Source organism: Kogia breviceps, chromosome 2 (genome assembly GCF_026419965.1).
Source record: "Kogia breviceps isolate mKogBre1 chromosome 2, mKogBre1 haplotype 1, whole genome shotgun sequence".
NCBI lineage: Eukaryota > Metazoa > Chordata > Mammalia > Artiodactyla > Physeteridae > Kogia > Kogia breviceps.
Genome location: NC_081311.1, coordinates 10,872,333 through 10,897,765, shown reverse-complemented (window position 1 = coordinate 10,897,765; position 25,433 = coordinate 10,872,333). Strand labels below are relative to the sequence as shown.

Genomic DNA, 25,433 nt, shown 5'->3' with positions numbered 1-25,433 from the left:
AAGAAAAGTGCCTTTCTCAGCAGTGGGAGGAGATGTTGCATTGTATCTCATTGGTTCTAACCAGGTCATGTTTCCATCCCTGACCAATCACTGTGGCCAAAAGAATGTGTATACTCTGATTGGCCAGACCTGAGTCAAACGCACATCTTTGTGGCCAGGGTGAGGTCAGCTTTACTGGAAGCACAAGATGTGAGGGTGGAGGTGCTGATTGTCTTAATCACCTCCTATTTCCCTCTTTGGTGAGGGAGGGGTTCCTGACCCGGGGTTATAGGGATGGCCAACATAGGACACATGACCCCTGGCACTGGATAGGTGAGGTAGACAGTGGTTTAGTAGTGACATGCACTCACAGTCCCAGGAAGGAGGACATGGCACACAGGGCTACATGAGGGTTGCACCCAGGAATAGCATGAACAATTGGAATGACCCCCAGTTTCCATGGGAAGATGTGATTGGCCTCTTTGAATAATTTTGCAGGTTGGTAGGGAACTGAAACCTGGCACTTGGGATAAACCTGGTACTGAACCAGCTGTATGCCTGGTTCCTGAGTGACAAGGAGGTCATTGTCTAGGGGCCTTATCCACAAGAGCAGAGCAGGGAGGGAAATTAGCAATTAGGCCATTTGAAGCCCTCGTGGTTTCACCAGATGTCCAGACAGCACATAATATTGGATCTTAATTTTAGGCTCTTACCACCCCAGTTGTCCCCAGAAGAAAATGAAAGACTATTAGCATAAGAAGGACAGATTGATGCTGGGTAGAAAGACGACAGACATCCACTATCCCTGAGTCAAGAGACTTCCAGATAGTGGTCATTGGCAGCTGGTCATCAAATGCCAGTTCTTTTGGACTGGTTATCCTTATCCTGACCCAGTCTTGGGAATCTTGTATAAATGCCTGTAAGGTCTTAATGGAGAAGGTTAGGCAAGAAAGTGTGGATGGCACAGGACAAAGCCCTGAGGACACCTATCCTGCAAAGGTGGGTCATGCCTTTTGGGAAGACAGCCCTAGTTATAGAAGTTTTGAAATGTCAGCCTTCAGGGACACCTGGATGGAATACACGGCTCTACCCCAGGCCACTTCACTCCTCTTTGCTCATGTTTGGGGTCGCTCAACCTATCCACATGTAGGTTGGGTACATCAGATGCCCAGGTGGACCTGATTCCGAGTCTGACCATGAGAGAAAATCTTTGTTATCCAATTGGAATTATTAAAAAAGAAGCTGTTTAATGCCTCTGGGGCACAAGGCTGGAGTTGCTGCTGATCAAAGCTTACCAGGGTCATAGGTGATTTGATCTGATAATTACTAAAGCAGAGGTTCTTGAATTTTTTTCCTTATGAAGCTTTCCGAGAATCAGAAAAAATTATGGACCCTCTTCTCAGAAAAATAAACACATATTCCAAACTTTACCAACAATATGGGGTTTCCATGTTATCCTTGAAATCCCATACGTTATGATTAGAGAACTCCATGGCCTTGGGAGCCATATTTGGAGAAGTTGGTGAGTAGCAAGTCAGGTAATGCAACCTTTATTCCCAGTTCCATCTCTGCAAAGGCTGTACACCTACAGGGTAATAGCTTTTGGAAATCCAGAAGCCTGTGCTGTTGGTCACTGGCAGTGCTGTTTGGAGCCCCTGTGCCAAGATGTGTGCATATCTGTCCACTGCTGCTCTATACACATTATCCCTTGCAGTAGGGTCTCCTTAAGCTCTTTGAGGAAGAACGAAGGACACAAAGGGTGGAAAGATGTCTTTAGAAGTTGGGCTCCAAGATGCAGTCTTAATATGTATATTAACTTGTGAAACTCATCAGTGTCACTTGTACCATGATAGAAAAGACACGTGTTGTCTGCTTTAAGCTCAAGTGGCAAATGGACTTTCAGGCAGATAGACGTAACACACACAGGCATAGCTGCTGGAGGTGGCTCTGCACCCAACTCTTTCCTGAAATCCTAGTTTGGGCCAAGGAAGTGATGAGCAAAACCAAACCGTGTGATATCATACTTAGCAGCTTCTCTGAAAGCTTGAGTTTCGCTCATTTATTCATTTGTATGATAAATATCACTATTTACTGAGTACCTACTATGTGCCAGTATTTTTCTAGGGGACGTAGCAGTGAACATGGAAAAGATCCTGTCCTATTGGAGATTACCTTCTAGTGAGATCTATGTGGTGGGCATCTAATTGCATGGTGGGTATTTGAAATTTGCCTTCTCGATATCCATTCACCCTTCTCTGGCCATAGTAACTGACTTTTAGCTCAAGGTTCTACCCGTTTTCCACTCGTGTTCCTCTTGGTTTCAGGGGTGGTTTTATGACCCAGAGTTACCCCAAGCATAGTCCCCCACCATCATGACCCATGACCCAGGCTGGTCTAATCAGAGCAGATCTCAGGACTTTGGCAAGAACTGTTGGAAAACAAATACACACAGCCATATTTTTTTTTCTTTGCTGAACTTGAACCTAGAGGCTGTAAGATGGGGCTGCCCAACAAGGAGAGAACAAATCCGAGTATGAAGACAACAGAGAAGTAATACTGAGTGATGTGCAAAAGACAGCCTGAACCCAGCATTCCCCTCTGGTCACTGTCCAGGTCAATTTGAGTTGGGTTTTCTATCAGTTGCTACTAGAGGAACCATAATTGATTCACCCTGCTGGCCTGGAAGATTTGGTGAAGTGGTTTCAGTCACAGGCATGTTGTGAGTTCCTGGTGTGTCTGAGGTTCTCTGAGGACATACACGCCAAACCACAGAGCAGGTGAAGGTGGCCTTGTCACCCTTTCCTTCCTGTCACCAGCCGCTGTGCTCACTCTCCAACATCCTGCCCCAGGCAGCCTTCCTGCCTTTGCTGGGCACCGGGCCTGGGTTCCATTTCTGCTCTCCCGGCATCCCATCAGTCCCCACTTGGATGGTGAGGGCCAGGGGCCTTGGCATCTGCGGGAAAGGACGCGGAGCCTGTTACTGGAAGACTTGCCCTTTAGTTCGGCTCTACAACTGACCATCTAGGTGGTCTGGGTGAGCCACACAACCGCAAGCTTTATCTTCTAAAACAAGTGGTGGAGATAATAATAATAAAAACTTTTCTTCCACGTGTGATCTTGTGGTGAGGATCAAAGGAGGTAATGCATGGGAGTGTGTCTTGTAAACAGCAAACTGACGTATGAAAAAGAAGACCTTTCCGTTTGGGTCTCTGCAAGACAACCATGGCAGTTGTGCTGAGTGCGTCTGACCCCACTGCAGTCAGAATACTCGGACAAACCGAGGCGTTGGCATTGTTTGCTTGGGGGGGGATCCCACTGAGAATTTTCTCCGCATCCTGTGACCTAATTTTTTCCTTTGTTTCCCCTCTTTCTTTAAAAAAGTTAAGATACAACTTACACACAATCAAAAGCATAGATTTAAAATATACAGTTGGATGAATACTGACAAATGTATGTACCCATGTGAACAGCATCCCAATTAAGCATAGAATATTTCTGACACCTCAGGAAGTTCCCCTGTGCCGCTTTCTTGTCAGCATCCAGAGGAAACCACCGTTTCCCTCTCCATCACCATAGCCCAGTTTGCCTGTTCTAGAGGCTCATATAAATAGAATCATATGGTATGTTCTCTTTTATGTCTGGTTTCTTTTGCTCAGAATATGTTTTTCAGATTTATTCATGTGTTTGCATGTATCAGTAGGTCATTCCTTTTTATCACTTAGTGGTATTTCATTGTTTGAATGTGCCACCATTTTTCCATTTCCTGTTAATAAGCATTTGGCTGGTTCCAGTATTTGGTTATCATGCATAAAGCTGTAATGAACATTGGTACAAGTCCCCTGGTGTTGGCTAGCACAGAGCAGGACCCCGAAGAGATGGGTGGAGAAAATGAAAAGAATCGAGGGGACCAATACAAATTGTCAGTTTTTGACAAAGCTGTCAATGTAATTCAACCTGAAAAGATAGTATTCTTAACAAGCAATGCTGAGTAACCGGATACCCTTATGAAAAAAAGAACCTCAGCCCCTACTTTATACCACATGCAAAAATTAATTTGAGACACAACATAGACCTAAATGTAAAAGCTAACATTATAGAGCTTCTAGAAGAAAACATAGGGGAAAATCTTCACAGATGTGGAGCAGGCAAATGAACAACCATAAAAGAGGAAATTGATAAGTTGGACTTCATCAAAATTAAAAATGAGTGCTCTTCGAAAGGTACTGTAAAGAAAATGAAAAGTTAAGGCACAGGTAGGAGATACTTGTAATATGTATGTCTAAGAAAGGATTAGGGTTCAGAATATATTGAAAGCTCCTTCAAATCAGTAATAAAACCCAAAAATCCAATTTAAAAATAGGCAACAAACATGCAGAGATACTTGACAAAAGAAGATGAAAGAATGGCCAAAACTTACATGAAAAGATGCTCGACATCATTAGCCATCAGGGAAACACAAATCAAAATAACAGTCAGATTTCACCCAAGACGCAGCTAGGTGCCATTAAAAAGCACAGGACTGTGAATGAGGGAACTTGGCTTCTGGTCCCGCTCCTGGTCCTGCCCCTGACTCCCTGCGGGGGTCTTGGCAAGGCCCTGGACCACCCACAAGCGAAGGGGCAGAACTAGCTGTGCACTACGACTTCTTAATCTTTAATTGTTTTCCCTTTTGCACTAATATTCCAAGATTCTAATTTGTGACAGAGCATCTATGGCAATGAGAATCCTGTTGGTGGCTCCCTTACAAAGATTTCTTTTTGGACAAAGTAAAGGTAGTGTTACTCTGACTTTTCACATGATAAATATGAAAATAAGAGACAAAATCCTGCTAACAAAGAAAGTTTCTAACTTAAAGCTTTCTAAGAACTGAAGTAACGTTTTTCCCTGAAGACTTCATTAATTCATACATTTTCTCCTTTGATGGCCTAACAACTACTCTGAAGATATTAAAGGGTTAAATCACTTTCTCTCTTTCCAGGAAGTAGGAAAATTACCTTTTATTACGTGGAATTTGGCTTAATGCACTTCAGTGTTGGGTCTGCAGTGCTATATCCTCGGAGGTCTTATAAATATTACTACCAGAAGGTGAAAGAACTGAGATCAGCTTGGAAAAGAGAAGACCTACTCTATCTCTTCCTCTCTGTCTCTCCCTCCATTCTTATCTCTGTCTCTCTTCCTTTCCAGTTGTAGAATAATTAAAGAGTCATCACATAGAAGAATAGGCATGGAATATATTCTGTGTGGTCCCCAGAGCACAGTTTGGAGCCATGGATGTAGGCTACAGGCAAGTCTGTTTCTACTCAAACGTCAATGACAGTAGGTCTCTCCAGAGATGGAATGAGCAGCGAGTGAGTTCCTCATCCCTTGAGGTGTTCAAGCAGACAGATATTTCTTGACACCCTTGTGGAAGATATTCATGAACCAAGTTGAACTTGATGACCTCTTCTGAAATTCCTCTTTGATCCCTGGTGTTTGAGGCACATCAGCAAGTTCGTACCAGGCAACCACAGTGGAATGCCTGCATGTGTGGGTCTCCAGAGGGAAGGATCACCAGGCTGGCTACCTGTTTCCAGCCCACACTCTTAGGGCAGCTAGGTGGGTACCATTGAGATACAAAGTATAACTTTTGGAAATGACATTATAAGAAATTGTTGCAAATTTGTGTTTTCTGAAAGTGGCTTTGGTTTTTAGAAATAGCCAAAAATCTGATCAATATGGGATCATCATCCTGGACAATACCGTTTGGGAATTTAAAGAAAAAACTCCAGCAGCAGAGGCATGGCTACGAAGGGATGAGGGTGATTTTGTTGGCATGCCTATCAGCTCGATGTGAAATGGAAGAGATTTTCCCCAAGTGGCACTTTGAAAATGTGTGCAGCCACAGAGGCATCGAGGGCAGCTGCACCCATGCGAGGTCTACATTCTGAAGTGATTTTTCAAAGATCAGTCTCACATTTTACAGTCGCGGCGCTCACTTTATCTTGGTGAGGGATTGGCGTGTTTATTTCTTACGATAGAACGTTTCTGAGACTGCTAGAGCCTCTGACCCATGCTTCCTTCTCTAGAGAACTCACCACGTTCCATGGGAGTCTTCTGCAGACCCAGCAGGGGCCGCCAAGCTGGGCACCTGGCTGGATTGCTTTATGTAACCTGCTTTGCTTCACGCGCTTGTCCACTCATGCATGTGCTGCTGCAGCACCATGGCACTTCGAAGGTCTCTACTCTCCGGCACATGTTCACAGCTAGACAGCTGCTGGAGCTGGCCACCCCACACCCATGGGAGTGGCCTCCCGCTTTGTGGGATTTGGGACACCGAGGATGGCATCTTTAGTCCCTTTCATGGGGACTGCCCTTCAAGAGGGACCTGGCTTAAATAATAAATTCTCTGAGAGAGAGAGAGAGAGAGATGGACAGACAGACACACCACGGAATATCCTGATCCAGGTTTACATAATGAACAAGGCTGGAGCTTTCCCTTGACAGCTGACTTTGGTAAACAAGAAAGGGGATTATCAGAGCAGATGACAGAGTTGCCAAAAGGTGTGGAGATGGAAGAGACCGGGCAGCTGAAGAGGAGCCTCTGGGTGACATCGACGCTTTGTTTAAAGGCAGTTGTGTAAGTCTGAATAACAAAGCAAAGGCAGGGAAGCCTTATCGTGGATAACTCTTCTACTGGTTAAAGACTGAGGGACAGGACAAGAACTCAGGGAAACACGCTAGTTTTTTGCAATCTGCACGGTTGTGGCATGGAAGGGGTGGGGGTATCCTGGTCTATGTTAGTTTGCTCTACCTCAAACATTTTCCCTCCTCCAAAGCATCAGCCCTGTATTTGTGGGTCCACTTTCTCCCATTCTCAGCTCAGGGGCACTGGGTGAAGTTTCCGCTCCCAGCTTAGGGATGAAGCGTGTGACCCAGGCCTGAGACAATCAAGCCGTCGTGATACCCAGATCACGGTGATCGCTTCAGGGCTGGGCAGTGCCAGTGACATTCCATGACACGTTGGTTGGTACTGCTGGCATCAAGATAGAGGTCTTTCCCATTAAATTTGATCCTGAGAGCACGGAAAGCTGGATTTCTGGCAATCATCTTGTAACTACCAGGAACCCAAGACTGAAGCCAATGCAGTGCAGACGGAGCAGAGGTAGAAAGAATCAAGTCCTGGTGACATTGCTTAGATCCTGAATCCAACTGTGCCGGAAGCTTGACCTTCCCCTGAACTTGCAAATTCTTCCTCTTCTTCTTCTTCCTCTTTTTTTTTTTTTTTTTAAATGAATTTGGGTCGAGCCATCTGTTCCTTGGCACCCCAGAAGTCCTGACTGTATCTGTGCAGCTAGCAGGCCGGGGGTAGGAGCAGGTGGGGCAGGACTGATGCATGGACGTAAGTTACAGGACGGCGTTTTGTTCTAATTCCCTATAAGGAAGAGATTTCAACAGAGCTGTCTGAAGAGGGTACAAGCTCCCTCGAGGGTGAATTCTTTATCAGTGGCAGGATTTCCAATACGTACAGGATGACCATGTTGTGGGGAGAGCGCAGAATTGGTTCAAGCATCAGATGGGGAGTTGAACTGGGCAGCTCTTTGGATCTGTGTTTCAAAGTCACTTCTTCGTGATGGAAGCAGTGAGGTCACATGCACTTTCAAACTCCTTCTCTAGGCAGCTCTAATACAAGCAAGAAATGATCAAGAAAATGTTGCACAAAGATTCTAATTCTGTGATTTTTTTTTTTTTTTGCGGTACGCGGGCCTCTCACTGTTGTGGCCTCTCCCGTTGCGGAGCACAGGCTCCGGACGCGCAGGCTCAGCGGCCAAGCTCACGGGCCCAGCTGCTCTGCAGCATGTGGGATCTTCCCGAACCGCGGCACGAACCCGTGTCCCCTGCATCGGCAGGCGGACTCTCAACCACTGCGCCACCAGGGAAGCCCTTTTTTTTTTTTTAAGAATCAATTTTATTTATTTACTTTTGGTTGCATTGGGTCTTCGTTGCTGCACACGGGCCTTCTCTAGTTGCATCGAGCAGGGGCTACTCTTCACTGCACTGCCGGACCTCTCACTGTGGTGGCTTCTCTTGTTGCTGAGCACGGGCTCTAGGTGCACAGGCTCAGTAGTTGTGGCTCGTGGGCTCTAGAGTGCAGGCTCAGCGGCCGTGGCTCACGGGCCCAGCCGCTCCGCGGCATGTGGGATCCTCCCAGACCAGGGCTCAAACCCGTGTCCCCTGCATTGGCAGGTGGATTCCCAACCACTGCGCCACCAGGGAAGTCCTGAATTCTGTGATCTTGATAACAGTCCCTTGGTGGGCAGGACCAACACAATGAGGTCTCCACCATGAATTTAACCTTGGTCCACCCTTCAGCTCTGGCACGAGGTCAATCCACTCTGCCCTCCAAAACCCTTCTACCTTCTGCCCCCTGCACCTACTTGTGCTCTTGCCCTCACTTGGAATCGCCTTTGCCTTTTAAGAACCAGCTCTCCTTGACAAGGAGGCTTTGTGCTCTGGCCACCCCAGACCAAAGCAATGACTCCAACCCTGATCTCTGAGTGATCCAGTTTTCTGAAGCACTCCTTTGGGACTGATTGGTACTGCTTTGCATAGTTCCTTAATGTTTCTTCATGGCTCCTTGTCTGCCTATCTCCTTGAGGGCAGATTTGGATTATGAATCCTAACATGGCTTTGCAGAGGCTGTGCTCCGTTGATGCTTATAGGTAAGTGATGTGTTAATATCATGGGCTCTTGTTAGTAATCTGGAATCTGGCCACCTGACAGCCTCGGATCTGGGTCATTAGAGTTCACTGAGTTACTATGAGCTCTCCTACAGCACAACCCGGTCCAGTTGTGTCCAGGGTAGTTGTAGGGCCCAAGGCACAGAGGAGATAGACCCACACCTTCCTCCAAGTCCTTCCTACTCTATCCTCATCTGACACCCCACGTGACTGATTTATATAGTCATTCATTCATTCATTCATTCACCGAATACTTACCAAGCACAGTGTGCCAGGCCTTGTGTATACAGTGACAAGCTAACCAGGTACAGTTCCTGCCTCTGGGACTTCCGGGATGGAGTCCCTTCCACACAGAGCCAGGATTGTTCATCTGTCTGCCTCTCTTTCCTAGACCCTGAGATGTCTTGGCTCAGGAATCTTGGATCCATCCTATGTCCCTTTGGAGGCAGGGTCTCTTTGCCCTTTGCTGATGCCTAAGGCCTCCTCCTAAGGTCTTCTTTCTTCCTAGTCTCCCTCTTGTCCGAGGCCGAGCTATGGGTCCTCATTGCCGGGAACCACATTCGAATCCGTTTTCCCAGCTCCCAAGACCCAGAAGAGGTCTGGGCTCCCCAGAGACAACCTAATGGCTGTAGTTAATATGCGGTGTGCATCTTGAATGTCCATTTGGTTTAAATTAATAAAGACAAGTGCAAATTCTGAGAAATATACGCGGTCCTGACAGGTGATGGGAAAGCAAAGCCTAACCCTCGCTGGGCTCGGGCTTGAGGTCCTGACCCTCAGGTCACCGAGATCTGGCCTTTGGCTCTGAGCCCTGAGGATGAGGCTCCCGGTCCTCCTTGCAGCCCCTGCTGCCTCAGGTGCTGACGGCAGTGCTGTGTCAGCGATGAGCGACACTGACCGCCGGGTAGGGACTGTGCCAGTCTCTTTTCTCACGTTTCACAGCGCGGTCCAAAGCTGCTGGGGGCTGCGCGGGAGGGGTCCCCTGGCCTGGCGCTGGTGGCATGGCGAGGAGTCAGGCTCGCCTTTGCTCAGTCTGTGCCAGGACCCTGGAGTCTGGCTGGCTCTTCCTGAGGGCAAAGCAGAGCCTGCGAGTAATCTCGGGGGAACTTCCTAGAAAAAAAGAAAGATTCCAGGTTAGAAAGATGTAGGAAGGGCAGAAAACGGATGGGAGGGAGCGCTGGCTGGCACGGACAGTGAGTTCCAGGGCTGTCTGCAGCCGGGGAGAATGCCCAAAGCGCTCTCCTGCTAGCTGCCCACGTGCGTGCGTGTGCCAGGGAGCGAGAGCCCCGAGAGTGAGAGTCAGAGGCCGAGCGAGGAGACGCAGAGGGGCCGCAGGCAGAGCCCAGGGAGCGCGCTGCCCGGGCGCCGAGCCCAGGGGCCGCCCACTGGCGGGGAGCGCGCAGGGGAGGCGGCGGCGGCGGCCGGGCTTCCCCGGGCTTCCCCTCGCCTGGCCGCGAGCGCACGGCGAGGGCTCGGGGCGCGGAGGCTGTGCCCGGCGCAGGGGAGCGGGGAGTCCCCGAGGCGTCCTTCGCTCGGGGCCGGGAGCGTCGGGGGCGGCCAGCGCGGCGTCGCTGAGCCCCGGAGCCTCAGGCAGGAGGTTTGGGCTGAGCCCTCCCCGCCGCCCGCCCGCCACTCCGGGCGCCCGCCCCCGCCCCCGCCCCCGCCCCCGGCCTGGAGCGCGCCTCCCTCGCCGCCCCGGGTCTGGAGAGCCGGCGCCGGCCGAGCTGCGGGGGAGCCGCCGACAGCACCAGCCGCAGCCGCCGCGGCCGCCGCGGGAGCTGCTCCGGCCGCACCATGCGAGAACTGGCCATCGAGATCGGGGTCCGAGCCCTGCTTTTCGGGGTCTTCGTGTAAGTAGTGGCACGCCGAGGGCGGGGGCGCCCGGACGCGGGGATCCACCGACCGAGCGTCTCGGCGCCCCAAGTTTGTTTGCGTCCCGCCGGGGCCTGGATTCGATGGCCCCTCTCTGCGCTAGGGATGTGTCCTAGGGGACGAAGAGAGACCCTCCCGGTCTCCCTCCTGGGACTCTGGGCGTGAAGGGACCCGCGTGCGCGAGGCTGAGACCCGTTCCCGTCACCCGCGTCGCGCCGGGGAGCGGCTCCGGCCGCCGCTCGGGTCCCCTCGCCTGCGCCTTTCTCCGGCTCCGCACCGCCTGCCGGGGTATTCTGGCTGCTTCCCTGGACGCAGACGCGACCCTCGTTGGCGTCCTCGGGAAGTTTCTCCTTGTGTGTGATCTTCCGAGCCCGATGTTTGCAGCCTTCGCTCCAAGCCGCATCGCTCATTGCCCGCCGCCTGCGCGTCCCTGGCTTTGGCGCCGCGGGTCCGGGTGAGCGTTTTCCCTGGAGGCGTTTGAGGTAGTTCTCCCACTGGAAAACTGTTGCTGCGGAGGCTCGGAAGTCCGGGGCCGCAGCCTGGGGTGCGGGCTTCATACGCCCGGAGCTCTGTGCCGAGTCCGTGTCCGCTTAGGGCAGCAGCGGAATGCCCGGTGGGGCCCCGAGCAGCGGGTGCCCGGAAAGAGCGGTCTCGGAGGGGGCGCTGGCGCAGGTTCTCTCGGACGTCTGAGCCCCAGTGCGCCCCGGGGGCCCGCCGCCCGCCTCCCGGCCCCTGTCGTGTAGCTGCCTTTCAGATCCAAGCCCAGAACACCAGCTCAGACCCACTTCACAGCCTCCTGTCATCTCCTGTCACCTAGGCACCCACATCTACACTTGTCCCTCCATTAGGGGGTCAGGTTCTCTGTCCTCCTGCGCCCATGGCTGTTTTCAGACACATTTTGCATATTTAAGTTGCATGAACTTTCTGGATTTGACTTTTTCTTTTTTAAAGCCCACTGAGCTATTCCAAACAGTGGGCCCCTCTCTGGATTTCTGCCCGGAATACGGAGTCGTCGGTGGCAGGTGGGAGGCTGTGAGATGACTTCTATTCCGTGCAGCCCAGGGTATACACATACAAAGAAATGCCCTTTCTTGCATGTTTTTCTTTACGAGGGCCGAAGTTCCTCTAGAGTGTTTATTCACACCACCAGTACAAGCTGTGAGCTCCCCCGGATGCAGAAAAGACCCCTCTCCTAGCTTCTGACTAAACGCTAGTGTTACTCAGTGGGGAGAAAGAAGGAGAACTTCGGGTGTGTCCTGATGCACTTGGGAAAACAGAAAACACTTTTCCCTCCTCTTAATCTATTTTTCTACCTTTGGAATATACATTAAAACTAGTACTTGCCTTGTGGTCATTTGGGGACAGTTTCCAATTGGCAGATATGCTAAGCCCCATTAAATTATTGTGTGAAAAAAATGATAAAATAGTGTTCCGTGCACAGTAGAATTTACCATTTGTTGGGTGAATGTTTGTGTGAGTAATACTGAAATAAAGTGAGGCAGCCTCTTTTGATTGCTGCTGGCAATTGTCAGATAAAAAAGGGTCCAATAATATGTAAATATTTGTATTGTTTTCAGATATCCCTTCAAACATCCCCCCAAACATTTACGAGATGTTTACAAATATACAGTGAATGGTCTATGCAGTGGATTTAGGAATTTTTGATAATTGTCATTTTATGTGCTTCTTGCTTCCTCTAAGGATGTTATGTAAAAACCAGGCAGTTTATATTCTTTTCTCCAAACTTCCCCTTTGTATTAATTACTTACTGGGGGATCTGCTGTCACCCAAAGGGATACTCTTGGGCACTGATGGCATTTTTGGATGAACCCCTGGTTTCATATCAAATTGGAAATATTAACAGTGCGTCCAGCAGTGGCTCTTTTACCTGCGAAGACCAGCTTTGGTATCTGTGCAAGACTCTCTGGGAATCTTGGAAGCTCAGATGCTGTTATCATCAGGCAGATAACGACTTCCTTCCGGAAGAACTGGTTTGGAGCACACAGATACAGATGACCCTTTGTTTTCTCAGATAAGCTTCTGGCGAGATGACAGAGGCTGACTTTTCGGGGGAGTTTTATTCTTCCTTTTGCCGGCGCTGGTCTGATGGCAAGCTTCAGTGGCTTGAACTCCCCTCTGCTTATGAAGGTGGTGGTCTCAGTAGCAGGGCTTCACTCCAGTAGGCTTAGAAAGTCCCTGTGGGCAAGCCGAATCCAGTTGCTCTGCTGTGGGGTCCAATTTAGCTGATACTATCTAGTTCTGCTTGGTATAGCTACTTTATTTCTCAGGATAAGAAAATAATCTTTTGCGGCGGGGAATACCTTATGTCTTTGCAAACTTGTGCCTCTGGGGTAACGTCATCTGTGGATGCACCTGTTCTCTGATCAGATTTGCTCTGCATAAGAGTAGACTCCCTCCACCCAGTGCCCACGTGCTCCCAGAGATTTGAGGTTAGTGCTAATGCAATGCATTTTTGGATCCATAGGTAGGTAGTAGGGATATCTGCTTTCCCTTGTTCTCTTAAGGAACTTGTTCTTTGTCTGTAGAATAGGCTTAGTGCTGAGGTTTGATGATTCAGGATTCCAAGAGGAGGCTTTCCATGGGACACTCTCCATAGAGCACCCGAGAAGTACTTGGTCCTGGCTGAGAAGCTCAAAGCACTGAGAAGAAAATTAGTAACGAGTAACGAAAATTAGGGCTGGCACATAAAGTTTAACCTAAAAGGAAATAAATTGGTTTGAGGAATCAATGTTTAGGAAAAATCAAATTATGATGTATAGCTTTGAGGCTGAATTTAGTGCTGGGAGGCTGGTGGGCCCAGAGGTCCAGTGCTGGCTTTAGCAGGTGCAGAAACACTCAGAGAACCCCTGCTGGCGTCTTGGGTGGCAGCAGGATGCAAGGAGCCTGTGGGTGCGCCTTCTCTCTGCCGTGCCCACAGTCCCTAAAGAAGAGCAAAGGGGCCTCTGGGCAGGGCCTGGGGCCTTCAATCTCTCCCTCTGTACCTCCATCCCTCCCTCCTTTTCTCTCTCCCTCCCTGTGGTTCCTGGAGGCTCCCTGTCTGGCATGTCCCTCCAGGAGATGGGAGTCTGCTTAGGATGCCAGGGTGCTCAGGGAACAGCGTTTGCCTCACCTCAGATCCACCCAGCATCCTTCTTTGAGCTCTTCCTATGCAGGAGGCCTGTGCAGGTGCCGGGGATGGTTGGAGACTGAAGGCCGGGCGCCTCCAAGGAGCTCGAAGCCTAGCAGAGCAAGCACACCAGGCACCACTATCTGTTATGCCCCTGCCTCCCCATCCAGTCGGCAGATGCATATTTGGCCTCCTCTAGGTGCCTACAGTTGTAGTAATTTTCTTTCTCTATCATTAGTAAACTTTAGTATGTGTAATTCCAAACAGACACAAGGAACCTTGGCACTTTAGCCGGTTCAGGTGACTTGCTCGAGGGCCTTGGCTGTCAGGGGGCGTTTTGGAGTGCGGGCAGTAGCTAGCGGATCTTTCTGCATTAGCCCTGAGAGTCCGGCTTAAGATTCTAGGTGGGGGATGGTCATGGTCGTTGGAGCAGAGAGCTCAGTTTTACCTGGAGGAATTAATGAGTCCTAGGAGGCTCGACGAGGAGGAGACAGCTGCCAGGGAAGCTTGCTTAGAGCTGACCTCTCTCACCTGGGTCTTGAGCAGTGCGTGTAGGTGCAGAGCGCCTGGGCCCGAGGACATTCCTGCAGACGGAGTGTCCTGGAACAGAAGCCTGGAGGCACATTTTGGGTGGGATCAGGTCACCACGTGTGGCCTCAGCACAACGTGTGGGTGGTAAGAGGGGCAGGAAGTGATCCTGGGACAAGAACGTGGGATGGTCTCAGTGCCCTGTCAGGAGGCGTGGACGTTCCCTTGTAGGCACTCACTGGGGAGCCCTGAGAAGTTTGAAACAAAAGAGCACCGTGATCAGATCCATGCCCGGTGGGGGGAAACGGTAGTTCCCTTGGGCACCTAGGCCCCGTTTCCTTCTGGGAGTGACCGTGCTCAGCTCTGCCGCCGCTGCTGGGCCCCTCTGTGCTCTCCGGGAGCCCGTGGTTTATTCCGCCTTCCGTGCAGCTTACACGTCTGGAGTCTGCGTGTCTGTCGTCTTTGCTTTCCGCACTCTCCCACCTGGGCCTTGGGTGGTCGGCACCTCGGGAGAGCTCCCCAGAGGGCACTCAGTCTCCCATGAGCGTGTTTATACACCTCTGAGTGTTTTGCATCTACCCAGAGCAGGGCTTCCGGAAGGGCAGTCCGCTGACCGCCTGCACCTGGATTACCTGGCGCTCAGTTCGGACTTACCTGGATCAACCTATGGAGGGGAGCCCCGGGAATCTGCATTTTCAGCAGGGGAACCTTCTCTCCACCATGTTTGGGAAGCACTGATGTGCAGTTTACAGTAGCTTGAGACCCTCTTGTGGTCAAGGGTTGCCTCTAGTTCTTTTCTCCTTTCTGGCTACACGGAAGACTAATGTTCCCAAACCCCTGCCTTTAGCTGGGACCACAGGGAACATGGGAAGAGTGACAGGTGTCACCCCCAGGTGGAGGCAGCATCGTTCCCGCTTAGTGGCCTGTCGTTGTCCTTCTCTGTTGATGGCGAGCGTGGAGCTCTGTGTCAAGATGGCAGAGCTGCCAGATGCCAACAGCAGGACAGCCGCTAAGTGAGCTCTGTGGAACAGCAGGAAACTCTTTGCATTTGGGGACTGATTAGCTCCAGTAGCAAACGTCTGTTCTGTTCTGTCTAACTAATACACCTGTAATAATTTTGCTCCCTTTCTAGAAAGAGAGAGTTGTGTGAGGCAAAGTGTAAATGTTAGACCTTGGGCTTTGGAGCTGGAAGGTCTGGGTTTGGATTTTGGCTCTGCCACTAACTAGCAAGTTGCCTAAAAGCTCTGAACCTCAGTCTTTTCATGGGGCAAGTAGGACTAGTTCCACTTCATTGGGTTTTATTGAATAAGGTGCTGTGAGTGCCTACAGTACATATACCGGCAATTAGGTGTCTTCTAAGCACTCTTGTGAACTCCTGTTATTTATATGCAGTGTCTAAGGATGGCCGTGTGCGTAGTGGTCACAGTCGTGGCCTCTGGCACTGGGTCACCGGGTGTGAATCCTGGGTTTGCCACTGAGCTGTGTGTGAGCCTTTTAGCAAAGTATTTATCCTCCTTCAGTCTGTGCTTCTCCATCTGTTCGACACGAGTATTAACTGCATCCATGGACGTAAGCCTTGCGAGTATTAAACGAGAGAGTCTCAACAAATGGTAACGTGATATTATTATCCTTTTATTAAGATGAAACCATAATATACACTAAAGAGAAATGCCATAGGTAGCTAATGATACTCTTATTACAAATGATTCACTACCGGATTTCTATAAAATAACAGACTCCCTTAAATATATTTCAGATGATTCCTTTTAGCCCCCCGAAGTGAGGTATGTAACTTCCCATGAGTTCATTCAGTGAGCTGTACCCCCATTTCTCAGCATGGGCTGCTGTCTGTCTGATGGAAGGTGGCAGGGGGTATCTGAGCCCTGTAGCTTCTCAGTGGTGACAAATTGCTGGCCTTTTACAACCGTGATTCCAGGACATTGAATCAGAAGTGTTACCAGCCTAACAGCATTTGATAATGTGTAAGGAAAATGCTGTGTTCCCATCATTTACTTCTGAGTCTGTGTTCATATCATTTACTTCGCAGTCTGCGTTCATCATACAGAGTTCCGCTAGAAGCCCGGTGCAGACAGTTCTTCCATCAGACACCCCCTCCACCCCTAGCTGGTGCATGTTGGACCAAGTATGCGCAGGAATTCTCCCCCTCCGGGGAGGGCGTCTGCTTTGTTATCTGATAAATGGAGCATCCTTCTGTTTGAAATATTATTTGCCACTGTAAAATGAGTCAGCTGTACCCAGAATTCTGAGAATTGTTGATGTTTTTCCACAGGGAGATAAATGCTTACAACACCATAAAAGGAGATAATTAGTTTCATAGCTTTTGGATGAAGTTATCTCAATTAGTTATAAAGATTATGCCTTTTATGACCCACACAAGGCTCGGAAAAGCTCCGTACCTCTATTTTTCTGTGATTGTGTTTTTAAATATGAAAATCATCTTAGTAATACTGCTTCTTTAAAACATATAATCTTAGTGTTCTGTGGATGAATTAGAAACACTGGTTCACAGTGAGAAGGTGAATTCGTACAGGACTTGGAGATGCCCAGGATGGGTGAGCGGGATGCCGGGAGGGGCTGGGTCTGTGGAGCCCGGGGACGGCTTCATCACCGTCTTTTAATATGTGACTGTGAAAAATTGTCCCGCCAAGGTGAGGCACAAGTTGTTACTATGTCTTCAGCAAAAACAAAGGAGCAAGAAACAGGGTCAGAAGCTGCAGGAGCATCTAGGTTGGTTTTCAGAGGGGGTGCAGTCCGCTAATCAATGCTAGGTATTTCTTTCTCCTTTTCCAGAGGGTTCTAAAAACGTGTTTTTATTGAAATATTAGCTTGAAACATATAAAATTGCTGATATTTGTCTGTTTTGACCTACAGAAACGGGAATTTCATTTTAGTGCAACCTAAAAATAATATACACAAAGAAAAGTGTATGATTCATAATGGTGCGGCTGCCCAGATTACCTTCCACCCTCTGAGCCCCCGTCTGCCCCCCTGAGGGTCTCTATCGCTCTGACTACTAAACGGCAGTTTTGAACTCCGTGTAGATGGCATCGTGCAGTGTGTACTTTTTTCTGTGGCTTTTGGGGGGGTTCGTGCCCGGCTTCTTTTCAGACTCATCCACGTGGTGCACAGCTGCAGTTTGTTAATTTTCTTTGCCGTAGAGCATGTCATTGCATGACGGTACCTCTTCATTTACGCATTTTATGGATATCATTTATGGATATTTGGGTTATTTATGGTTTTGGCTATTAAGCATAATGCTGCTTTTGTTTTGAATGAATATATTTGTAATTCCTGTGGCGTATGTCCTGAGGAGTGGAAATGCTAGGTTACTCATCTGAGGTTTTTAAAGAGGATTTGGCTGCTTTTTGTCTGTCTCAAATTCTGAAAGAGAGCTGCAGTCTGTATGCTGCTTTAGTCTCCATTCGTTGACCTTTACTTTGTGTAAAGTTACTTTGTAAAGTTACTCTGTGTAAAGTATGTGGTGGCCCTGGTGAATGACATGAGGATGCCTAGAACTGGGTCCCTACTCTGCAGCAGTGTGGGCAGCATGGCACCAAAGTCAGCTCATGGGCTTTGGAGTTAAATCCTGACTGCTGCTGATAAGGATATGCCTCGGCTTCCTCATCTGTAAAGTGGGGACAAGATATCTGCCCAGGAGGCTTAAAGTTGAAGGTACGTAACATGTAACACATGGTAGTTGTTTAAGCCAATCTCCTTTCCTGCCTCCATCTCTCTTCCTTCCTATGGGGACGCCGAGATACAGGTCAATAAAAGACATCTAACGTCACAATGTAATAATAATAATGAGTGTAGCTTTCAGTGCCACAGCAGCGATGAACCTGGAACTGGGATTTAGGAAGTTTGGGGAAAGTGTTCTGAATAATTGTCCAAGAAGCCATTGAGAAAGAGAAGTGGTTGATATGTGTGTATGTGTAGGTATCCTTTAATAGATCCGTTTCTCCATCTTGGTTAAAGGAAACAAATTTCAACACTAACAGTGTGCCAGCTTTGTACTAGGCACTTGTCACACCCTAGATGACTTAATCTTTGCAGCCCCCCTACCCCAAGAAGTGATACTGTTGTCCTAATTTCCAGAGTTTAGAGTTAATGCTTCTCAAATACAGAGAACTCTTACCAATCAGTATGAGAAGAAAAGAGCTTTTCCAAAAAATAATAATAATAATAATAAGGACAGCGGACAGAACAGGGAACTAACAAAAATACAAATAACCAATCTTGTTTAAATCTTTGATTTCCATAGAAGTGCAAAATATGCATCTAAAAACAATAAAATATATTACATATAGATTAGCACAAGCTTTTTATGGGCTACAATGAACGAATGCAGCCACCGAAAGTAGTTTTGTAGATAATGTAGATAACTATTTGTTAGCTTGGAGGATATCCATAAACTGTTAAGTGATAAAAAGCACATTACATAAGTATGCATAAAGCTACTGTAATGTGGTAGTTAATAAAATCGGTTTGTATCTATGTAAGAAAATAGCTATAAAGATAAACAGCAAAATCTTAATGGTGGTTAGGGATTATATAATATTTGCTTTTTTTTTTTTTTTTTTTTTTTTTTGCGGTATGTGGGCCTCTCACTGTTGTGGCCTCCCCCGTTGCGGAGCACAGGCTCCGGATGCGCAGGCTCAGCGGCCACGGCTCGCGGGCCCAGCCACTCCGCGGCACGTGGGATCTTCCCAGACCGGGGCACGAACCCGTGTCCCCTGCATCGGCAGGCGGACTCTCAACCACTGCGCCACCAGGGAAGCCCTGCTTTTTTCTTTATACCATTTGTTGTGTAATTATTTTACAGTAAACATTTATTACTTTCACACATAATTAGAAAAATGGATTTAGATTTTTCCTGTTATGGGGAAAAAAAGAAGCTAATGAAATATCCTAGATAGGATACTGGATGATTGTTGTGTGATTGTTTTAGAAATATCTGAAGTGGTAATGTGTCAAAAATTAACCCTCCTATATTTCATATCAGCTAAAATATTTAAAGAAAAATCAGAAGGTAAGAATTAACACGCAGGATGTGCAAGGTGAAACGGATATGATCAGATGCTGCAAGTGGAATTGTAAAAGGATATAACCGTTTTGAAGAGCAATATTGCAATGCATAGACAGTCATAAAGTTATTCCTGTCCTTTGACTTAGAACTCTTAAAAAATATGTTGAAACACTGATGTAAAAAGTGCAAAATCCTAAATCCTCACGTATAAAGATGTTCACTGCTGTGTTTCATACAAAGCAAATATATTTGTCAAATAAAAATAAATGAAAACTCAAATAGTCAACATTTGAAGAACAGTTTCATAAATTATGGATACAAAGAAATACTATATAGCTATTAAAATAATCATTTTGAAAATCAGCGTAAAATTTTATGATGTAACAGTTAAAGAAAGCACTATACAGGGCTTCCCTGGTGGCGCAGTGGTTGAGAGTCCACCTGCCGATGCAGGGGACGCGGGTTCGTGCCCCGGTCCGGGAAAATCTCACGTGCTGCACCATGGCCGCTGGACCTGTGCATCCGGAGCCTGTGCTCTGCAACGGGAGAGGCCACAGCAGTGAGAGGCCCGCGTACCACAAAAAAACAAAACAAACAAAAAAAAACAAATGAAAGCACTATACAGAATATGTCATATTTCCAGACTATTGGAAATATATCTGATTTGGGCAGATAATTAGAGAGGATTAATGTAATGGGAATGAATGTGTTTCTCCTCTCTTGAACATTATTTTAAGATTATAAAATAGTTTAAAAAATTAAAATAGTACGAAAAGTGTAAGTTTTCCTGAACTCCGTCACTTATCTCTGCCAATTCCATTCCCTTCACTTTTTAAAGTTAAACTTTTAAACACATATTTATATATTTTAAAAACTGAGAACACACTTTATCTATAGTAATTTTATTTTCTTACTTAATGTATTGATATCTTGGAGATATTTTCTATCTCTATAGATCTACTTGTTCTTTTTGCTGGCTGTGCGGTGTTCAACTGACTAACCTATACAAGGAGTTATAGGGTGTTTTCATCTTTTGTTTTGACAGACAGCATGGCAATTGTGCATATATTGTAACGTACCTGTTAAAGTACTATTGTCATAAACCTGCGCAAATGAAATTTCTGAGTCAAAGGCCACACGTATTTTGAATTTTGATGGGTACTGCCAAATTGCCACCCAAACTGTTGGTTTACATTCTACCAATAGTTCAAAGGTGTCTATTTTTGGACATTCTTGCCAATGTTGGATATTATTAATGTTTTATATTTATACCATGGGAGAGAATATAACATTTATATCTTTTCACTCATGTATTGGAAGTTTGTATTTTTTTAGGTGAAATATCTTGTATTTCCCTTTATCCATGCTTCTATTGGGTCTTCACGTTTATCTTACTGATGTTTAGCAGCGCTTTATTCCTTATAGTTATTGACCTTTTATTTCATAAGTTGCAAATACTTTTCCTCTGTGGTTGACTTTTAAGTTTCTTTACAACTTCTGTTATTGTGCACATTTTAATGATGTAGTTAAACATATCAGTCTTTTCCTTTATGGTTTCAGAGTTTCTCTTCCATTTAGAAAGTCCTTTCTCATCTAAAACAGAAATATTCTTCTGTTTTGCTTAGTATACTTTTACTCTTTAATTTTAATTCTTTATGAGAATTTTTAAAAATTTATGGAGTGGGGTAGAGAATTTAACTTTTTTCTTGCATGTGGTTTGTCAGTTATGAAATAGACATTGTTTTCTCAGTGACATCTTAATCACATACAAGCTTCCATATATCCATGGATTGCAAGTGAATTCTATTCTGATTATCTGTTTGCCTGGTTGCTCAGTATAACATTTTAATTATTGTAGTTTTATAGTTTATTGAGATATCTGAGGGGAAATGGCCCCTTCTCCCTGAGAAGGGACATAGGATGGTGGTTTAGCCTACAGGATCCAAAGCCAGGATGCCTGAGTTCAAAGCACTAATCTGCTATTTACTAGTTATGTGAACTTGGGCAGGTTGCTTTATCTCTCTGTGCTTCAGTTCCCGAGTCTTAAATATGGGGGTAATTATAGTGCTAAAATAGTCTCATTGAATTGAGATCAGAGGCTGTGGCTTGCGTGATTTCTATGTTTTATAATTTGTTATGATTTTCTGTATGGCCACATACATAGTCAATTTTTAAATTTACATACAGTATAAATTTTTGTAAATTTACATAGTTTGAACATAATGAATAGTTTCTGTATGGTGGGTACAGACCTCTAAATATATTAAAGCAAGTTAGCTGTGATATTCAAATCCTCACTCTTTTAAATTTGTTCTTTTTAATGTGAAGATATGCTCCCTCTGTCAAACTGGGGTCATTAAAGCTTTCACATTTTTTGAGATAACTAATATTTCATCGTATTGCTGCCAACTTATTCTCTGTTTTCTTTAAGTGGTGCTTCATTTCTGTGTTTTTTCCCCTTTTGTTTCTTGCTTTAGCTGAATAGCTTAAGTTCTCCTTGTTACCTCCCATTTTTTTCTTTAGTGATTTGGACGTCAAATTGCTACGTCTACATTTCTAGTTAGCGTTCTTAAATTTTCTTTCCTTCTGATGAATTGTACATTTTATTATTATGAAGTTTCTATCTTTGTGCTAATAATATTCCTTATCTTAAAGTCTACTTTATCTACTATTAATATATAGCTACATTATCTTTCTTGAGATTAATGTCTGCACAGAATGTATTTTTCAGTCCTTTTACTTTCAACCTATTGGTATTTTTATGTTTAATGTATGACTCTTATAAACAGCTTTTAGTTGTACCTTTTAGTTTTATCCAGTCTGGCCAGTCTCTGCCATTTAATTGGAGTGGTTAGTCATTTACAGTTAATGCAGTTGATATGGTGGGGTTTAAGCCTACCACCTTGCTATTTGATTTTTATTTGTTCCATCTGTTCTTGTTCCTCTTTTTCTCTCTTCTTTTAGGGTAATCAAACACTTGCTGCTACAGTAAATCCCCTGCATACGAACGAGTTCCATTCCAATAGCGCGTTCCTAAGTCCAATTTGTTCGTAAGTCCAACAGAGTTAGCCTAGGTACCCACCTAACACAATCGGCTATAGAGTGCTGTACTGTAATAGGTTTATAATACTTTTCACACAAATAATACATAAAAACAAACAAACACAAAGAATTAAGAAAACATTTTTAATTTTGCAGTAGAGTACCTTGAAAAGTACAGTAGTACAGTACAACTGGCATATAGGGGGCCGGCATCGAGTGAACAGGCAAGAAGGGTTACTGACTGGAGGAGTGAGGGGAGATGGGAGATGGTATAGCTGAAGGATGGTCAGCAATAGGAGACGGAAGGCAAGATGCAATGTCACTCACGCCTGACGTTGGTGGAACGCACATTCACATCATTGAAAGTTCGCAACTTGAAGGTTCACATGTAGAGGACTTACTGTATTCCACTTTATCTCCTTTATTGTATTTTAGTTTTACCTCTCTTAAAAAATTTTAGTAGATTCTCTACACATTACAATATGCATTTTTTAACTTGTCACCATGAAGTCAATATTACACCATTTCACATACAATGTAAAAATCTTTTAAGAGCATTTTTTCCCCATGTCTTTGGTACATTGTCATAGATTTCACTTTTATGTATAAGTCCCATAAAACATTTAAATTTTGTCTTTAGCAATCAGTGTGCTTTAACAGAAATTAAGTTTTAAAAATAGATTTACCTACATATCTACCATTTCCAGTACTCTTTATTTCTTCTTTCATATTTGGTTTTCCCTTTAGGATTATATCCCTTCAGCCTGGATAACTACCTTTAGCATTTCTTGAAGGGTAGATTTGCCAGGAATGAATTCTCTTGGCTTTGGTTTTGTTGGAATTGTCTTTATTTTGCCTTTACTTTTGAAATATTTTTGTTGGTTATAGAATTCTAGATAGACAGTTTTCTTTCAGTACTTCAGAGTTGGCTTTGAATTGTCTTGTAGGTTTTATTATTTCTGATGAGAAGTCAGCTGCCCCTGTTTTTGTCACTTTCCTAAGTGCCACATGTTTTTCCTGTTAACTGATTTTAAGACTTTATTTTTGGTTTTCAGTAGTTTGGCTATGATGTGTCTAGGTTGGTCTCATTTGTGTTTTTCCTGCTTGGGTTCATGGAGATTCTTGGAGCTATGGTTTGATGTCCTTCATCAATTAATTATTCTCAAAACATAGTTTTTCAAATATTTCTTTTGCCCCACTTTCTCTCTCCTCTCCTTCTGGTTCTTCTATTACACATGTGTCAGACAATTTGATATTGTTCCACAGGTCTTGGATAATCTGTTCCATTAAAAAAATTTTTTTTTCTTCCCTGGGACTTAGTTTAAGATAATATCTATTGACTTTTCTTCAAATTCATGAATTTTTTATTCTGCTGTATCTATTTTTTTCCCTGGTAAGCCCATGTCATAAATGTTTTATTTCAAATGTTCATTTTTTTCAGTTATATAGTTTCCCTTAGATTCTTTTTTTAGTGTTTTAGTTTCTTTGTGATGTCATCCACCTGTCTACCTATTCTTTTCATCTTTCCCTAGAATTAAACATATTTATAGTAGAAAGTCTTTTTCTGCTATTTCCAGCATTAGGATGATCCATGGTTTTTTGTTGGTTTTTTTTTCTGTTGATTATGAGTCACATTTTCCGGCTTCCTTGCTTGTGTAGTAATTTTTAATTGTATATTGGACACTGAATCACACATTGTAGAGATGCTTGATTGTTATTGTCCTCTAAAGAGTGTTGAGTTTTATTCTTACATGCAGTTAATTTACTGTTGGGTCACCTTAATCCTTGAAGCCTTGGTTCTAGGCTGTGTTTGCATAAGTCTATCTTGGTTTTGCCTTAGATCCTAGGGTGCATCCTTTAGTCCTAGGATGTGTTTCTTACTCCTATGGTTTGGCCCTTCTGCAGTTTCAGGAGAAATAGTATCTTGGGGAAACTTCAACTCCAAACTCTATCTCCTAGTACGATCTAGCTGCTGAAGTCTCTCCTTCACTCTTTAGACTGTGACTGTTACTTTCCATTGGGGTCCTTGTAGTCTTCTCCTGCATGTTGCAATTTCTGAGTTTGCCAATGATTTGAAGGGAATTTGTACATTCAATTTTGTGTACCCCTCTCTGTCTAAACTCCTTAACAGGGATGTATCTCATTTCTTGTATCCTCCATTATTTTCTTCCCATATGCTTTATCTTTTCCTTAATTTTTTTCAGATTCTGCTTTGCTAATTGGCACCCCTTGAGGCTCTTCAGCCTAGCTCTGGATTTTATGTTTTTCCTTCTTTTTAGGGAGGTTTTGAGAGGGAAGAAAGACAAAATGTACGGGTTCAATTTGCCATCTTGAACTAGATGTCTCTTTAAAAAACATTTTTCAATTTTTTTCTTTGATACAATATTTACATTTTTATATTTAAAATTATATTAAAATCCGTTGATTCTTTCTCACATGAATATTTTTATGGTTTTCTGAGTCATCATGTAAGTGGACTCTTCTTTGCCTATCTAAAATCCTACCTATTTTCCAAGGCTTGGCTCAGAATTTGCTTTTCTGTGATATCTTGTCTAAATATATTAGCTCTGACTAAATGTATGTAATACTGATGATCGAGTTGTATAGAAGTCCCACGTATATCTTCTTTTTTTCTTTGATGATGGAAATAGTTGGTTTTCTGGATGTATTGTGTTTTAATTCAGTCTTGTGGACCAGTGAAAATATCTTCAGTCATGTAATGAGAACACATTAAATTAGATTTTAAAAATATTAATACCTTATTTATGAAAAACCACAAGAAACAAAGATACTTTGATTTTTTTTCCTGATGCAAAATATCCTCTTATTGTTTCCTAAAAATAGCAAACTGGGGTTGTTTGGCTCCAGGGATGATGATGATGATGATAATAATGAGAGCAGGAACTAATATTCATTGACCACTTAACTGTATGCCAGGCAGTGTGCTAAGGCAATTTACTCTTTAAACCTTCAAACGATACTGTGAGGTAGGAATTTTATAATTCTTCATGTTTTTGGATGAGTAATCTAAGGCTTAGCGAGGTTAAAGAACTCACCCAGTGTCACGCTGTTAATAAGTGGGATGAGAGTGATTTCAGTGAAACGTTTAAATTGTTTAATG

At 45.0% G+C, this 25,433-nt stretch overlaps 1 protein-coding gene across 5 annotated transcripts in view; it reads left to right on the top strand.

Moving 5' to 3' along the window:
• Positions 1 to 10,389: 10,389 nt before the first annotated feature.
• The window catches only part of PLPP4 (phospholipid phosphatase 4), a 188,887-nt gene continuing 173,843 nt past the window's right edge, over positions 10,390 to 25,433 (top strand). The window contains exon 1 of one of the 5 annotated variants that reach the window (XM_059052001.2): positions 10,390 to 10,546. Coding sequence is in view for 4 of the 5 variants with exons in the window: in XM_059051995.2 (XP_058907978.1) it covers positions 10,491 to 10,546 (56 nt within the window). In the remaining variant the exon portion in view is untranslated. Of the gene's footprint in view, positions 10,547 to 15,778; positions 15,834 to 25,433 lie in introns of those variants that run through there. The other 4 variants (XM_059051995.2, XM_067027434.1, XM_067027433.1 and 1 more) reach the window with 4 other exon arrangements.